General features: G+C 46.2%; 1 protein-coding gene and 1 long non-coding RNA gene across 2 annotated transcripts; one reads left to right on the top strand and one right to left on the bottom strand.

The window, feature by feature from the left end:
• The first annotated feature begins 62 nt into the window (after positions 1 to 62).
• Positions 63 to 14263, top strand: mthfs (5,10-methenyltetrahydrofolate synthetase (5-formyltetrahydrofolate cyclo-ligase)). Its single transcript, XM_042315941.1, has 3 exons — positions 63 to 366; positions 1627 to 1897; positions 13986 to 14263. Exons 1-3 carry the CDS (start codon positions 256 to 258, stop codon positions 14210 to 14212), a joined length of 609 nt encoding a protein of 202 aa, XP_042171875.1. The 5' UTR covers positions 63 to 255; the 3' UTR covers positions 14213 to 14263.
• A 251-nt stretch (positions 14264 to 14514) lies between these two features.
• LOC121845164 lies at positions 14515 to 14881 on the bottom strand. The gene is made up of 3 exons (XR_006082408.1): positions 14801 to 14881; positions 14659 to 14694; positions 14515 to 14597 (listed from the first exon to the last, which is right to left on the bottom strand). It is a non-coding gene; the product is annotated as an uncharacterized LOC121845164 (long non-coding RNA).
• Between the last annotated feature and the right edge of the window lie 3570 nt (positions 14882 to 18451).

Genomic DNA, 18451 nt, shown 5'->3' with positions numbered 1-18451 from the left:
GGCGGTGACGTCACAGACAATCCTTCACACGTCACTGGGCTGTCAAATAATGCCAGTGGGGTAGTGTGATAGCCATATAGATAGATGATCATTATGTTATTGCAGTCTGTTTAATGATTGATTGGCGTGGCTAGCTGAGTCCAATCCAAATGTAGAATTTGCTCATTTCAAGGCCAGCCTAACTTTGTTGCCTTCCCTGAACTCACACACATTGCAACATTTTTATCTTTGGACACGAGTTTTACATTAGCCAGCATGGCCGCCTTGCGTGCAGCCAAACAAGCTATGAGGAGAGAAATAAAGAAACGAGTAGCTGCGTTGGACGATCAAGAGAAACTTCGCCAGTCTCGAGTCATTTCGCAAAAGGTAACAAAAAACTGGGTATCACATTTACAGTGTGCTCGTGTATTTTTTTTTACAACGCTACAAACTCATTTTGTGTATGCATGTGTCCTGTCGTCATCGTCGCGTGGCCAATAGAGCTCACCAGTTTGTAGTCCTAAAAACCGGAAATCTGTTTCGTTCAGCCATTCCAATGGGAAATTGAATGCGGAAAAAATGGGGTTCTGGTATAAATGTCGAAAATTAGATCTGAGATTAACACAGGTTTATGGTGCTTTCATGACAAATGGGAACTTGGAAAAAAGAGATCAAATCACGACGTCAGTGATCTTCATTTCGGAAATTCGGTGCTCTAGAAAGGTGCCAGAGTTTTGGACTTGGAATTCCCAGTTGACCTTTCAAAAAAGAATCCAGTCAGAGTTCGTTTTTTTTTTCACTCAGAAGTCTGAGATTTCCGAGTTCCCAGTTCATTTGAATGTTGCATTAGGATATCTGGTATGTTTTGCTCTATGAGATAATATCACATGACCTTTATGAATTAGGCAGCCTTTTATGTGCTTTTTCAGATAATTTTTTTGAAAATCACAAAATAATGTTAGTTGATGGAGATGATCTCATAGAACAAACATTTAAGATCTAAGCCTGTGTTTACCGCATACTTCATTTTTGGGCATTTATCCCAAAATTAACGACCAGTGGCACCCCCTCGTGGTGGATCCCAGGTGGGGGGTGTTGGGGGTCTTAACCAACCCGGCCATGGACCCCCAGCCCACTCCCGAGGACCCCTGGAGCCCCCCCCCCCATCAGCACCTGGTAACCCGGTGTGTGGCTAGACAGCCTGTGGAGCCAAAGCCTGATTTAGTGTGAACCAGGGTAGGGTTGGTGCCTCCAAAAACATGCCATTACTATTGTTCTCTATAGCTACTTTTGTGTTTAGTATTGTCAAGAAGACAGAAGACACCTAGCCATGAATGCTTTCAATTATATGTAACTTGTCTTTTACTAACAGATAGACGATATTGCTTTTAAAATAATCAAATAACTCAAACAATTTGTTTGTCAGATGTCTCCAGTTGGTGACCTCCTAGAGTGTTAAACTGGCAGTACCTTAATGCTGTAATCATACCAGTCTAACACCTCATACCTCATTACTTTCATAAAACCTAACGGCACATTTTGAATGGTTAATTTACATGCATTAATTGATGTAATTTGCTCCGTAAATAACAGGGAAGTAGAAAACCTGTGCCTACACTAACCCGTTTATACTCTCCTCTCAACCAGCTCTTCAAGCACCCCAAGTATGCCAGGTGTGAGCGCATCGCTGTGTTCCTCAGCATGCACGACGAGGTGAGAACAGAGGAGATCATTCAGGACTTGTTTAAGCACGGTAAGACCTGCTTTATGCCCAACTACTTGACCCAGGGCACCAGTAACCACATGGACATGGTGAAGCTCACCAGCATGGAGGATATGATGTCACTGCCTCTGACTTCTTGGAACATCAGACAGCCTGCCGCCGACGACAACACCAGAGAGGAGGCCTTGGAGACAGGTTAGTGTTAGTCTACACACACACACACACACACACACACACAAGCTTTTTGCCCTGCTGCTGCAAGAAAGAAAAAAAAGAAAAAATCACGAAGAAGAAGACGTTGGAGTCCGTCCACTTTGTGTGAGAACCTATTCTATTTTTCTGTGATCTCTTTATTGGTTTTACACAACAACCAAATATCCTTTATATCCTACCGAGTCAGGTAAGCGTGATGGCACCTTCTTTCAGTACACACATAGGGCCACACACACGCACAGTGCTTAGTTTTCGTGATTCATTTTCTACTTTTTGGGGGGTAAAAATGTATTCCCAATCAAAATCCTATTTTCCCTAACCCATAACCTTCAACCTAACTCAAACCCAAATGCCTAACCTAAACCTAACTCTTAAGCGTAAAATAAAATGTTAACGAATTCAGGACATGAAAAAAGTCCTGACTGTTTTCCTACCTTGTCAGGACATTATGGACCTGATAAGGTTGAAAACACACACACACACACACACACACACACACACACAGGGTGCCCTATGGTGATACGATCCTCACAGTGTGTGTTGACATATTGTACTTTAGTTTGCCTGTTGTATATTACCATCTGTGTGTATCATAGCACACTTATGACCTATTTGTTGGAATGACCTAAATCCTGGCACGGCCTTGCAATGTTCATCTTTCTTCCCTTATACACAGTTAATCTTTGTTCCCCTATGGGCCCTGTTCAGAAGTAGTGCACTATTTAGGGGAAAGGGTGCCATTTGGGATGCGTGCACAGTCTCCAACGAGGGACACCATATCAGTGTCAGATCAAAGTTCCTGTTTTGGTTTCCTCCACAAGATGGTGGTATAGCATCATCATCAAGACTGATCAAAATGGTCGTCTCCTGCAATAACAATCTTACGTCTGGACACACACCTGTCATGTGACACTTCATCGAAATATTATGCAAGGGGAAGGATGGAATTGCCCCAACACTGATCCAAGGTCATTTACCCCCTAAAGGTTAATCATTGGGTAGGGGGAGGATAAACTGATCCTAGATCTGGTAACATCTACCCTGAGCACCAAATAAGCACTGTGAATCATTGGTGAAGTTGCATAATTCTATTGTAATCAACTCTGCTGCTGCTGTATAATAAGAAAGATCATATTGATAACAGTTATTAGCATTGTAATCTCTTGGATGGTGAATACCTATTTTTTCCTCTGTCAACCTCAGCTATTTTAATCCAGACCGTCACAGCTTTAATCATTATATAGGATATGAAATACCGACGCCTGGGGAGGAAATGTGTTTGTTGTGCATTCTCTGAGTCTATTTGAGCTGTGCAAATAATATCATCATTACTTCTGGAACCAAACTGGTCATAACCCCGCTCCTTCATTGTGTCTGTGTAACAGTATTGCTTCCGTCCCTCTCCTCGCCCCCCCCCTGGGCTCGAACCAGGGACCCTCTGCACACATCGACAACAGCCTCCCTCAAAGCATCGTTACCCATCGCTACACAAAAGCTGCTTGCAGAGCAAGGGGAACAACTACTTCAAGGTCTCAGAGCGAGTGACATCAGCGATTGAAACGCTATTAGTGCGCACCCCGCTATAACTAGCTAGCCATTTCACACCGGTTACATATATATGAATTCACTCCTGTCTGGCAATAACCTGCGTCAATTCTAATTATCGCTCTCACTCCACTCACCAGCTCAAGTAACCAGGTTCACTTGTAACCCGGTTCACTTGTAACCCGGTTCACTTGTAACCCGGTTCACTTGTAACCCGGTTCACTTGTAACCACGTTCACTTGTAACCAGGATCACTTGTAACCCGGTTCACTTGTAACCCGGTTCACTTGTAACCACGTTCACTTGTAACCACGTTCACTTGTAACCAGGATCACTTGTAACCCGGTTCACTTGTAACCCGGTTCACTTGTAACCACGTTCACTTGTAACCAGGATCACCTGTAACCAGGATCACTTGTAACCAGGATCACTTGTAACCACGTTCACTTGTAACCACGTTCACTTGTAACCACGTTCACTTGTAACCACGTTCACTTGTAACCAGGATCACCTGTAACCAGGATCACTTGTAACCAGGATCACTTGTAACCACGATCACTTGTAACCACGATCACTTGTAACCACGATCACTTGTAACCAGGATCACTTGTAACCACGATCACTTGTAACCAGGATCACTTGTAACCACGTTCACTTGTAACCACGTTCACTTGTAACCACGTTCACTTGTAACCACGTTCACCTGTAACCAGGATCACCTGTAACCCGGTTCACTTGTAACCAGGATCACTTGTAACCACGTTCACTTGTAACCACGTTCACTTGTAACCAGGATCACCTGTAACCCGGTTCACTTGTAACCACGTTCACTTGTATCCACGTTCACTTGTAACCAGGATCACCTGTAACCAGGATCACCTGTAACCACGTTCACTTGTAACCAGGTTCACTTGTAACCAGGATCACTTGTAACCACGTTCACTTGTAACCAGGATTCACCTGTAACCAGGATCACCTGTAACCAGGATCACCTGTAACCACGTTCACTTGTAACCACGTTCACTTGTAACCACGTTCACTTGTAACCAGGATCACTTGTAACCACGTTCACTTGTAACCACGTTCACTTGTAACCACGTTCACTTGTAACCACGTTCACTTGTAACCAGGATCACCTGTAACCAGGATCACTTGTAACCAGGATCACTTGTAACCACGTTCACTTGTAACCCGGTTTACTTGTAACCCGGTTCACTTGTAACCAGGTTCACTCTTGGTGTTGGTGACTATAGAAAGTCTACACTCCCTTTAACTTTCTTCACATTTTGTTGCATTCCAAAGTGGGATAAAAATTCATTTCATTTTTATATTTTGTCAACGATCTTCACAAAATACTCATGTCAAAGTGGAAGAAAAAATTAAATTTAAAAAAAAGAATGAAAAATAAAACTCTAATATACCTTGATTAGATAAGTATTCGCCCCTCTGTGTCAATACATGTCAGAAACACATTTGGCAGCGATTTCAGCGGTCAGTCTTCTTGGGTAAGTCTCTAAGAGCTTTGCACACCTGTATTGTGCAATATTAGCCCATTATTCTTTAGAAAATTCTTCAAGATCTGTCAAGGTGTTGGGGATCATGGCTAGACAGCAATTTTCACATCTTACCATATATTTTCAAGCAGATTTCAGTCAAAATTGTAACTTGGCCACAGGAACATTCACTGTGTTCTTGGTAAGCAACTCCAGTAGATTTGGCTTTGTGTTGTAGGTTATTGTCCTGTTGAAAGGTGAATTCCTCTCCCAGTGTCTGGTGTAAAGCAGACTGAAGCAGATTTTCCTCTAGGATTTTACCTGCGCATAGCTCCATCCTGTTTCTATTCATCCTGAAAAACTCCCCAGTCTTTGCCGATGTCAAGCATACCCATACCATGATGCAGCCACCACCATGCTTTAATAAGGAGGCAGTTACTCAGTGATGTGTTGTGTTGGATTTGGCATAAAGGCTTTGCATTTCTTGTTTTTTTTGCAGTATTACTTTAGTGCCTTGTTGCATAGATATGCATGTATTCTGTATATTTGTATTCTTCTTTTCACTCCGTCATTTAGGTCATTATTGTGGAGTCACTACAATGTTGTTGATCCATCCTTAGTTTTCTCCCATCACAGCCACTGAACTCTAGCTGTTTTAAAGTCACCAATGGCCTCATGGTGACGTCCCTAAGCAGTTTCCTTCCTGTCCTGCAGCTCAGTTCAGAAGCACGACTGCATCTTTGATGTGTCTTGGTGGTTTAATACATCATCCACAGCATCATTATTACCTTGACCATGCTTAAAGATATATTCCATGTCTAATTTGTTATTGTTACCCATCTACCAATCACTGCCCTCCTTTATGAGGCTTTCGATAAAGCTCCCTGGTCTTTGTAGTTGAATCTGTGCTAGAAATATAATATTTGACAGAGGGACCTTACATATGTTGTATGTATGGGGGACAGAGGAAAGTATAGTCATTAAAAAATCATGTCAACCCTTGTTATTTCACACAGAGGGAGTCCTTATTTGATTTGTTAAGCCAAATAACTCATTTAGGTTTGCCTAAACAAAGAGGGTGAATAGTTTTGCAATGACTATTTTAGTTGTTTATTTTCTATTCATTTGTAAAAAAAAATATAAAAAAAAAAATATATATATATATATATATTGACTTAAAACAACAGTTAAATCTATTTCAATCCCACTTAAAAATGCAAGAAAATGTGAAAAAAGTTCGAGGGGGTGGAGCCTTTCTATAGTCTCTGTATACCAACCAATCGCGTCTTCAGTTTAGGGCTCCCTCTGACAGTGAACAGCTGGTTTGATTAATTTCTCTCTACTCTGACTCAGTCCTGCAGCCTTGAATACCTCTCATGAACCTATCATGGCTGTTGTCAAGGAAACTACAGATAGACCATAATGCAAAGCAAATTTAAATACATGAGAAGAGATGGGGGAAAAAAAGGTCTGTCTTGCCGTGCCACCAAATTTGCTTTGATTATCGTCATGGTTTTCACATAGCAACAAGAAGGGCACCTTATTCCAAGTACCTTGAATATTCCCAGTAGCTGACAGAAGGTTTTAGACCATATTATTTCCCCCTCTTTTCATAACAGAAGTTCCATCCTCATTTGTCTCTTTGTCCTGGGGTGCATAGAAAGCAAAGGTCTGGAGGTGTGGTGTGTGTGTGTGTGTGTGTGTGTGTGTGTGTGTGTGTGTGTGTGTGTGACAACACAACACAAATTGCTACCTGCCAGGATTGACATCCTGCTGAGCATCTGAAACTTGTTTCAAAGCATTTTCCTCTTGTTCAGATACTTACTTACATGTGGAGAGAGAACATGACAGAGAGAGAGAGCTAGACCATGGCAGAGAGAGAGAGACCATGGCAGAGAGAGAGAGACCACGGCTCAATTATCTACCTCACTTGCTTTGGCAATGTTAACACGTTTCCCATGCCAATAAAGCCCCTTGAATTGAGAGACCACGGCAGAGAGAGAGACCACGGCAGAGAGCGAGAGAGAACACAGCAGAGAGCGAGAGAGAGAACACAGCAGAGAGAGAGAAGAGAGAGAGAGAACAGCAGAGAGAGAGAACACAGCAGAGAGAGAGAGAGAGAACACAGCAGAGAGAGAGAGAGAGAGAGCAGAGAGAGACAGAACACAGAGAGAGAGAGAGAGAGAACACAGCAGAGAGAGAGAGAGAGAACACAGCAGAGAAGACAGCAGAGAGAGAGAGAACACACAGCAGAGAGAGAGAGAGAACACGACAGAGAGAGAGAGAACACAGCAGAGAGAGAGAGAGAACACAGCAGAGAGAGAGAGAACACAGCAGAGAGAGAGAGAACACAGCAGAGAGAGAGAGAACACAGCAGAGAGAGAGAGAACACACAGCAGAGAGAGGTCACAGAACAGCAGAGAGAGAGAGAACACACAGCAGAGAGAGAGAACACACAGCAGAGAGAGAGAACACACAGCAGAGAGAGAGAACACACAGCAGAGAGAGAGAGAGAGAGAGAGGTGTCACAGAGAGAGAGAGAGAGAACACAGCAGAGAGAGAGAGAACACAGCAGAGAGAGAGAGAGAGAGAGACAGCAGAGAGAGAGAGAACACAGCAGAGAGAGAGAACACAGAGAGAGAGAGAGAGAGAAACAACACAGCAGAGAGAGAGAGCAGAGAGAGAGAGAACACAGCAGAGAGAGAGAGAACACAGCAGAGAGAGAGAGAACACAGCAGAGAGAGAGAGAACACAGCAGAGAGAGAGAACACAGCAGACACAGCAGAGAGAGAGAGAGAGAGAGAGAACACAGCAGAGAGAGAGAGAGAGAGAGAGAGAGAGAGAGAGAGAACACAGCAGAGAGAGAGAGAATACAGCAGAAAGAGAGAGAGAGAGACACAGCAGAGAGAGAGAGAGAATAGAGAGACAGCAGAGAGAGAGAACACAGCAGAGAGAGAGAGAGAACACAGCAGAGAGAGAAGAGAATACAGCAGAGAGAGAGAGAGAGAACACAGCAGAGAGAGAGAGAGAACACAGCAGAGAGAGAGAGAGCAGAGAGAGAGAGAACACAGCAGAGAGAGAGAGAGAACACAGCAGAGAGAGAGAGAGAGAACACAGCAGAGAGAGAGAGAGAGAGAACACAGCAGAGAGAGAGAGAGAGAGAGAGAGAGAGAGAGAGAGAAACACAGAGAGAGAGAGCGAACACAGCAGAGAGACACAGCAGAGAGAGAGAACACAGCAGAGAGAGAGAGAGCGAACACAGCAGAGAGAGAGAGAACACAGCAGAGAGAGAGAGACACACAGCAGAGAGAGAACACAGCAGAGAGGGAGAACACAGCAGAGAGAGAGAGAGAGAGAACACAGCAGAGAGAGAGCAGAGAGAGAGAACACAGCAGAGAGAGAGAGAGAGAGAGAGACAGCAGAGAGAGAGAGAGAACACAGCAGAGAGAGAGCGAACAGAGAGAGAGAGAGCGAACACAGCAGAGAGAGAGCGAACACAGCAGAGAGAGAGAACACAGCAGAGAGAGAGAGAACACAGCAGAGAGAGAGAGAACACAGCAGAGAGAGAGAGAACACAGCAGAGAGAGAGAGAGAACACAGCAGAGAGAGAGAGAACACAGCAGAGAGAGAACACAGCAGAGAGAGAGAACACAGCAGAGAGAGAGAGAGAGAGAGAACACAGCAGAGAGAGAACACAGCAGAGAGAGAGAGAGAGAGAGAGAGAGAGAGAGAGAGAACAGCAGAGAGAGAGAACACAGAGAGAGAGAGAGAGAGAGAGAACACAGCAGAGAGAGAGAGAGAGAGAGAGAGAACACAGAGAGAGAGAGAACACAGCAGAGAGAGAGAGAGAACAGAGAGAGAGAGAGAACACAGCAGAGAGAGAGAGAGAACACAGCAGAGAGAGAGAGAGAACACAGCAGAGAGAGAGAGAGAACACAGCAGAGAGAGAGAGAGAACACAGCAGAGAGAGAGAGAGAGAGAACACAGCAGAGAGAGAGAGAGAACACAGCAGAGAGAGAGAGAGAGAGAACACAGCAGAGAGAGAGAGAGAACACAGCAGAGAGAGAGAGAGAGAATACAGCAGAGAGAGAGAGAACACAGCAGAGAGAGAGAGAACACAGCAGCAGCAGAGAGAGAGAGCGAACACAGCAGAGAGAGAGAGCGAACACAGCAGAGAGGAGAACACAGCAGAGAGAGAGAACACAGCAGAGAGAGAGAACACAGCAGAGAGGGAGAACACAGCAGAGAGGGAGAACACAGCAGAGAGGGAGAACACAGCAGAGAGGGAGAACACAGAGAGAGAGAGACACAGCAGAGAGAGAGAGAACACAGCAGAGAGAGAGAGAGAGAAGAGAACACACAGCAGAGAGAGAGAGAACACAGCAGAGAGAGAGAGAGAAGAACACAGCAGAGAGAGAGAGAGAGAGACACAGAGAGAGAGAACAACAGCAGAGAGAGAGAGACAACACAGAGAGAGAGAGAGAACACAGCAGAGAGAGAGAGAACACAGCAGAGAGAGAGAGAACACAGCAGAGAGAGACACAGCAGAGAGAGAGAACACAGCAGAGAGAGAGAACAGCAGAGAGAGAGAGAGAGAGCGAACACAGGAGAGAGAGAGAGAGAGCGAACACAGCAGAGAGAGAGAGAGAGCGAACACGGAGAGAGAGAGAGAGCAACACAGACACAGCAGAGAGAGAGAGCGAACACAGCAGAGAGAGAGAGAACACAGCAGAGAGAGAGCAACACAGCAGAGAGAGAGAGCGAACACAGCAGAGAGAGAGAGCGAACACAGCAGAGAGAGAGAGCGAACACAGCAGAGAGAGAGAGCGAACACAGCAGAGAGAGAGAGCGAACACAGCAGAGAGAGAGAGCGAACACAGCAGAGAGAGAGAGCGAACACAGCAGAGAGAGAGAGAAACACAGCAGAGCGAGAGAGAGAACACAGCAGAGCGAGAGAGAGAACACAGCAGAGAGAGAGAACACACAGCAGAGAGAGAGAGAGAGACACAGCAGAGAGAGAGAGAACACAGAGAGAACACACAGAGAGAGAGAAACACACAGCAGAGAGAGAGAGAACACACAGCAGAGAGAGAGAGAGAAGAACACACAGCAGAGAGAGAGAACACAGCAGAGAGAGAGAGAACACACAGCAGAGAGAGAACACACAGCAGAGAGAGAGAGAGAGCGAGAGAGAGAGAGAGCGAACACAGCAGAGAGAGAGAGAACACAGCAGCAGAGAGAGAGCGAACACAGCAGAGAGAGAGAGAACACAGCAGAGAGAGAGCGAACACAGCAGAGAGAGAGAGAGACACAGCAGAGAGAGAGAGAGAACACAGCAGAGAGAGAGAGAGAACACAGCAGAGAGGGAGAGAGCGAACACAGCAGAGAGAGAACACAGCAGAGCGAGAGAGAGAACACAGCAGAGAGAGAGAGAGAACACAGCAGAGAGAGAGAGCAGAACACAGCAGAGAGAGAGAGAGCAGACACAGCAGAGAGAGAGAGAGAATACAGCAGAGAGAGAGAGAGAGAGAACAACACAGCAGAGAGAGAGAGAACACAGCAGAGAGAGAGAGAGAACACAGCAGAGAGAGAGAGAACACAGCAGAGAGAGAGAGAGAACACAGCAGAGAGAGAGAGAGAACACAGCAGAGAGAGAGAGAAACACAGCAGAGAGAGAGAGAACAGCAGAGAGAGAGAGAGCGAACACAGCAGAGAGAGAGAGCGAACACAGCAGAGAGAGAGAGAACACAGCAGAGAGAGAGAGAGAACACAGCAGAGAGAGAGAGCAACACAGCAGAGAGAGAGCGAACACAGCAGAGAGAGAGAACACAGCAGAGAGACACAGCAGAGAGAGAGAGCGAACACAGCAGAGAGAGAGCAGAACACAGCAGAGAGAGAGAGCACAGCAGCAGAGCGAGAGAACACAGCAGAGCGAGAGAGCGAACACAGCAGAGAGAGAGAGCGAACACAGCAGAGAGAGAGAGCGAACACAGCAGAGAGAGAGAGCGAACACAGCAGAGAGAGAGAGAACACAGCAGAGAGAGAGAGAACACAGCAGAGAGAGAGAGAACACAGCAGAGAGAGAGCGAACACAGCAGAGAGAGAGCGAAGAGAGAGAGAGAGACACAGCAGAGCGAGAGAGCGAACACAGCAGAGCGAGAGAGCGAACACAGCAGAGCAGAGCAGAGCGAGAGAGCGAACACAGCAGAGCGAGAGAGCGAACACAGCAGAGCGAGAGAGAGCACAGCAGAGCGAGAGAGAGAGAGAGAACACAGCAGAGCGAGAGAGAGAACACACAGAGACACAGCAGAGAGAGAGAGAACACAGCAGAGAGAGAGAGAACACAGCAGAGCGAGAGAACACAGCAGAGAGAGAGAACACACAGAGAGAGAGAGAACACAGCAGAGCAGAGAGCGAGACACAGCAGAGAGAGAGAGAACACAGCAGAGAGAGAGAGAGAGAACACAGCAGAGAGAGAGAGAGAGAGAACACAGCAGAGCGAGAGAGAGAGAGACACAGCAGAGCGAGAGAGAGAGAACACAGCAGAGCGAGCAGAGAGAGAGAGAACACAGCAGAGAGAGAGAGAGAGAACACAGCAGAGAGAGAGAGAGCGAACACAGCAGAGCAGCAGAGCGAGAGAGAGAGAGCAGAGAGAGAGAGAACACAGCAGAGCGAGAGAGAGCGAGAACACACAACACACAGCAGAGAGAGAGAACACAGCAGAGAGAGAGAGAGAGAGAGAGAGACAGCAGCAGAGCGAGAGAGAGAGAACACAGCAGAGAGAGAGAGAGAGCGAACACAGCAGAGCGAGAGAGAGAGAGCGAACACACAGCAGAGAGAGAGAGAGAGAGAACACACAGCAGAGAGAGAGAGAGAACACACAGCAGAGAGAGAGAGAGACACACAGCAGAGAGAGAGAGAACACAGCAGAGAGAGAGAGAGAGAGAGAGAGAGCGAACACAGCAGAGAGAGAGAGAGAACACAGCAGAGAGAGAGAGAACACACAGCAGAGAGAGAGAACACACAGCAGAGAGAGAGAGAACACACAGCAGAGAGAGAGAACACAGCAGAGAGAGAGAGAGAGAGAGAGAGAGAGAACGAACACAGCAGAGAGAGAGAGCGAACACAGCAGAGAGAGAGAGCGAACACAGCAGAGAGAGAGAGAGAACACACAGCAGAGAGAGAGAGAGCGAACACAGCAGAGAGAGAAAGCGAACACAGGAGAGAGAGCGAACACAGCAGAGAGAGAACACACAGCAGAGCGAGAGAGAGAACACAGCAGAGAGAGAGAGAGAGAGAGAACACACAGCAGAGAGGGAGAGAGAGAACACAGCAGAGAGAGAGAGAGAGAGAGAACACAGCAGCAGAGAGAGAGAACACAGCAGAGAGAGAGAGAGAGAGCGAACACAGCAGAGAGAGAGAGCGAACACAGCAGAGAGAGAGAGCGAACACAGCAGAGAGAGAGAGCGAACACAGCAGAGAGAGAAAGCGAACACAGCAGAGAGAGGGAGAGAACACAGCAGAGAACGAGAGAGAGAACACAGCAGAGAGAGAGAACACAGCAGAGAGAGAGAGAGAACACAGCAGAGAGAGGGAGAGAATACAGCAGAGAGAGAGAGAACACGCAGCAGAGAGATAAAAGGGGCAATGGCATTTTGGCACAGCAGGAGTAGATGTCCTTCAGAAAGTGAATGATTTAACATTCATCTGAGATCTTTGTTATTGGCTAGGAATAGAAAAGACTGGAGTCGATAACAGAGGCCTTTGATTGGGCTCTGTGTTATTTACACGTGTGTGTGTGTGTGTGTGTGTGTGTGTGTGTGTGTGTGTGTGTGTGTGTGTGTGTGTGTGTGTGTGTGTGTGTGTGTGTGTGTGTGTGTGTGTGTGTGTGTGTGTGAGCGTGTCAATAACTATCAGGGTTTGATTGTTAGCATTACATCCTTACTGCCATTTAAAGGGGAGGATGTGATGCCAGATGAGTCATGTGAACAACAGTAGGCTTTATGCATCAATAATAGATGGATGTTACCCTGCAGTCTGGAGGGCCGGAGAAGAGACCACAGCAGTATGGCATCCCCAACCTGCTGCTGTTGTGAGGAACGTGTATGCATAATGTCCCTGCTTAATCTGCATAAATGATTCATGAACGTCATGGTTGCGTGACAACAGGAAGAGATTTTGATATTGGAGTCTCAGGCTACACCGAGCAGAATGGAGTGAGAGGTTCACATCATCACCAGAAGCCTGGTGCCTCATTCATAAAGTCTAGGATCAGGTCCACTCTTTCCATGTAATCTTGTTCATTTTAACCGTAAAGGCAAAACTGATTCTAGATCAGCACTCCTACCCTGAGACGATTGATACATACGGGCCCTGATATCAGACGTGTTAAGAAACATTCTGTGAATCATCATCTGTTATTTCTTTGGGTTGTCAGCGAGCACTTGATGCTATGGTTACACCAGGATGTTGTGAAATATTGATCCAACACCATCCATCTTTTGACCCACAGAGAATCTGTAGCTTGTTGGGTCTGATGGAATTATAAAGAATTGATCATGCTGGAGACTGTAGAACTGGCAATGCATGTTTTAGTTCTGGCATTTATTGAAGCAGGCCTGCAGTTCACTGCTACGAAGCAACAATAGCATTTTTAGCCACATTTATTTTGTAGGGTGAAGTGTATTTCTGTTTTAAATAGGATGAACAGCGTTGTTTTATAGCTTTGAGAAACTCCTTTCATGTTCTTGAACCAACCAATCCTTTCATAGTGTTGAACTTGGATCACCATACAGGGGTAAGGCAACGCTTTAACAAGATGTATTGTAATTGAGGTTGAAGATCGGACATACTGTTTTAAACATGCATAGAGATGGCTAACTATAGACCTATATCACCACTGCTGTATAACCTCTGACCCAGATAACAGGTTTACATTCTGAGATGGCATCAGCTCTCTGAAAAATGGTTCATAATGTATTCTAGTAAGCCTCCTCCTCATTCATGTATTGTCATGTCTTCCTCCCATGCAGGAGGTCTTGACCTGATCTTGATGCCAGGCCTGGGATTTGACAGGAATGGGAATCGTCTGGGCCGAGGGAAGGGCTTCTACGACTCATACCTGGAACGCTGTATGAAGCACCCCAAGGGGAAGCCCTACACCATCGCTCTGGCCTTCAGGGAGCAGCTGTGTCAGGACATACCTGTGGGCGACAACGACGTGCTGATAGACGAGGTCCTGTGTGATGTCCTGGACTAGTTAAAAGGCACATTTTCATATTTCTGAAGTAAATCTCTATTTGTGATGTAAATGAAATGACAACAGGAAGAGCTTTTGATATTGGAGTCTCAGGCTACACCGAGCAGAATGGAGTGAGAGGTTCACATCATCACCATCATCATGTCCCTGTACTAAAGGGGATCAACCTGCACGGCTGTGCTGCATGGGCTGTGTCCCTGTACTAAAGGGGGATCAACCTGCACGGCTGTGTCCCTGTACTAAAGGGGATCAACCTGCACGGCTGTGTCCCTGTACTAAAGGGGCTCAACCTGCACGGCTGTGCTGCCTGTGTCCCTGTACTAAAGGGGCTCAACCTGCACGGCTGTGCTGCATGGGCTGTGTCCCTGTACTAAAGGGGCTCAACCTGCACTGTGCTGTGCTGGGGATCAACCTGCGGCTGTGTCCCTGTACTAAAGGGGCTCAACCTGCACGGCTGTGTCCCTGTACTAAAGGGGATCAACCTGGGCTGTGTCCCTGTACTAAAGGGGCTCAACCTGCACGGCTGTGTCTGTGTCCCTGTACTAAAGGGGCTCAACCTGCATGGCTGTGTCCCTGCTGGGGATCAACCTGCACGGCTGTGTCCCTGTACTAAAGGGGCTCAACCTGCACGGCTGTGCTGCGCGGGCTGTGTCCCTGTACTAAAGGGGCTCAACCTGTACGGCTGTGCTGTGCGGGCTGTGTCCCTGTACTAAAGGGGCTCAACCTGCACGGCTGTGTCCCTGTACTAAAGGGGCTCAACCTGCACGGCTGTGTCCCCCTGTACTAAAGGGGCTCAACCTGCACGGCTGTGTCCCTGTACTAAAGGGGCTCAACCTGCACGGCTGTGTCCCTGTACTAAAGGGACTCAACCTGCACGGCTGTGTCCCTGTACTAAAGGGACTCAACCTGTGCACGGCTGTGTCCCTGCACTAAAGGGACTCAACCTGCACGGCTGTGTCCCTGTACTAAAGGGGCTCAACCTGCACGGCTGTGTCCCTGTACTAAAGGGACTCAACCTGCACGGCTGTGTCCCTGTACGGGGCTGTGTCCCTGTGTCCCTGTACTAAAGGGACTCAACCTGCACGGCTGTGTCCCTGTACTAAAGGGACTCAACCTGCACGGCTGTGTCCCTGTACTAAAGGGGCTCAACCTGTACGGCTGTGTCCCTGTACTAAAGGGACTCAACCTGCACGGCTGTGCTGCGCGGGCTGTGTCCCTGTACTAAAGGGGCTCAACCTGCACGGCTGTGTCCCTGTACTAAAGGGGCTCAACCTGCACGGCTGTGTCCCTGTACTAAAGGGGATCAACCTGCACGGCTGTGTCCCTGTACTAAAGGGACTCAACCTGTACGGCTGTGTCCCTGTACTAAAGGGGCTCAACCTGTACGGCTCAACCTGTCACTATACTGATAATCCATCTCTAAAAGGACATATTTGGGTGTTTTGGAGCTTTTGTTCACGTCTTTTATGTGCCCCGATACTGCACAACGAGCAACGAGCAATGAGGAAGTGTATCATGGCTGGGAGAAACGTATGAAAAACAAGACAAATCACACAAAAACTGTCTGGACCCTTCTAGAACATGCCATTTACACCAGAATCAGAGATCTTATTCAGAAATAGGAAAATGCTCATTTAACTGTGATGGGAGTCGTCAACTGGACTACAGTGGTATGATGATGAAACCAGTGGAGGCTGAGAGGAGGACAGCTCAATAATAATGGCTCAATAATGGCCGGAACGGAGTAAATGGAATGGCATCCAACCATGTATTTACATACCATTCCACTGATTCCGCTCCAGCCATTACCACAAGCCCGTCCACTCCAGTTAAGGTGCCACCAACCTGTGAAATTGAATGAAATTGTATTATACAGCACATTATATCATATTATGTGTCCCAGCTAACAGATATTGGTTCCCAGAACACTGGGGAAGTTATTTCAAACAACCAAAAGAGAACCTTTAGGGAACGTTCTGTGCTAGCTGTGGTGATATTGTTTGGTATGATGATATGACATTCTCATGAGACATGAAGCTGTGAACTAGTCAACAAGACAGTGGTGGAGCTGAGTCTGGTGGCCCCATTCCAAACGGATCATTAGCCCTTACTCCAAGGTTTTTGTTTAAATACTGATCCAATCCATTTAAATCTTCTAGTGGGGCCATCAACAAGGGCCTAAGTAAGGGGCCAGGGTTCAGTTTGAACTTGGGACCTCTTAAGTGCTTGCTAAAGATCCCATAGTAATCATAATGGTCAAAAGAGTTGTCTTAGAATGTGCCTGAATTGGTGAGGAATAAACTGTTCTCTACAGATGACACTTCTACCAGGTGACACTACCTTGTTTCCATTTCAAGATTCCTGTGATTTCAGTTATTAGATTTTTTTTAACTGTCAAACGTCCTGGTCTTCTGTAATGAGATGATTCTGCTGCCATCAGGGGACAAAGGAAGTTCAGTTAGGAATAAAGACGGCTGAATGAACACACGCTTGTTTATTGCTCACCAAAGCTAGCTAGCATAGTTTGGTGTCAGAAGTGGGATCCAAAACCCTCGGTTGTCTTAACAAAGGAATAAGAGTATTATTACTAGAGACTGAGAGCATGCTGAGAATGAGTGTTTGACTGGCTGAATGATAATGAACTACCTAGTGACTGCCTCGCTTGTTTGCCTAATTGCTGTGATGCCCTTGAGAATTAATCCATAATTTTCTTTTTATGTTTTGCTAATCAAAGTGTTGCCTGTTTTAAACTGAGACTGAAAACATGACATTGCTAAGTGCAGCAACATGAATGCAGAAAGCTGGACCGGCTCACCGTAGATCCAAGAGGAAAACACTAAGATTCTCTCTCTTCTTGTGTGACTGCACTTCAACATACATTGCTGGTCCTCCGTTTCTTTTATTTATTGAAGACCATGATTATTTAGATCAGGAAACTTTTGTTCCTGGGCTTTAACAAAAGGCTGTACACACCTACAGTAGACCTTCAGAACCACAGTTATCCATCCATGATCTAAACAAGACCTTCAGAACCACAGTCATCCATCCATGATCTAAACAAGACCTTCAGAACCACAGTCATCCATCCATGATCTAAACAAGACCTTCAGAACCACAGTTATCCATCCATGATCTAAATAAGACCTTCAGAACCACAGTCATCCATCCATGATCTAAACAAGACATTCAGAACCACAGTCATCCATCCACGATCTAAACAAGACCTTCAGAACCACAGTCATCCATCCATGATCTAAACAAGACCTTCAGAACCACAGTCATCCATCCATGATCTAAACAAGACCTTCAGAACCACAGTTATCCATCCATGATCTAAACAAGACCTTCAGAACCACAGTTATCCATCCATGATCTTAACAAGACCTTCAGAACCACAGTTATCCATCCATGATCTAAACAAGACCTTCAGAACCCCAGTTATCCATCCATGATCTTAACAAGACCTTCAGAACCACAGTCATCCATCCATGATCTAAACAAGACCTTCAGAACCCCAGTTATCCATCCATGATCTAAACAAGACAGAAAAAGGCACCTGTCAGAAAGAATATGTGACCTGTGTGATCCAGTGATTATAGTGCCACTGACCCACGTCTACCAGAGTCAACATGGGTTCAAATCCAATCCTCCGACTCAATCTCCTCGTCTCTCCTGACTTCTCTCTACGGTCCTCTGTTCAATGCAAACCATTAAAACATGTGAAAGGAGTGAGGGGGGGCAAAAGAGAGATTACAAAAGACCTTGTCTCAATCTTAATATTTAGACTGTACTTCCACCACGGCCTGCCCACTCATTAAATCCCCAGGGTGATTTATAGTTTGTTCATCTGCTGAAATCACAAAAGTGGTTTTACATAAACGTTATTCGGTTCCTTTATGTGTTTAAGATTGGTTTCAGTTGTAAAGCCCCGGTTACCTAACAGTCCCATCTTTCAAAGGCTGTGTCTGTCTGTCTGTCTGTCTGTCTGCTCAGCAGTTGATTTATTACCACAGTGGGAAGGAAGTCTTTCTCCAGCTGTACAGAACAGAACACACACACACAGTACATCTCGCTCAGTATCAGCCAGCTTTATAATGACATGGATCAGGAACATATATGTAGGACAGCAGCTACACACACACACACAGACTTTTTCACCTACCACTGCCTTCTCTCCATCACTCTCTCTATCCTCTCTTTCTCTGCTTGCTCAATCTCTCCCAGAGTTACAGCTGCCTG

The sequence above is a fragment of the Oncorhynchus tshawytscha genome, unplaced genomic scaffold, assembly GCF_018296145.1.
Source record: "Oncorhynchus tshawytscha isolate Ot180627B unplaced genomic scaffold, Otsh_v2.0 Un_contig_4685_pilon_pilon, whole genome shotgun sequence".
NCBI classification, from domain to species: Eukaryota; Metazoa; Chordata; class Actinopteri; order Salmoniformes; family Salmonidae; genus Oncorhynchus; species Oncorhynchus tshawytscha.
The sequence above is the reverse complement of the archived record's forward strand: the minus strand, read 5'-3'. Positions and strand labels throughout refer to the sequence as shown.

Excerpts from the sequence above, each read along its gene's own strand:
- mthfs (XM_042315941.1), top strand. The coding sequence starts at position 256 with ATGGCCGCCTTGCGTGCAGCCAAACAAGCTATGAGGAGAGAAATAAAG. Across the intron at positions 367-1,626 it reads CTCGAGTCATTTCGCAAAAG|CTCTTCAAGCACCCCAAGTA; the intron begins GTAACAAAAAAC and ends CCTCTCAACCAG. Across the intron at positions 1,898-13,985 it reads AGAGGAGGCCTTGGAGACAG|GAGGTCTTGACCTGATCTTG; the intron begins GTTAGTGTTAGT and ends CCTCCCATGCAG.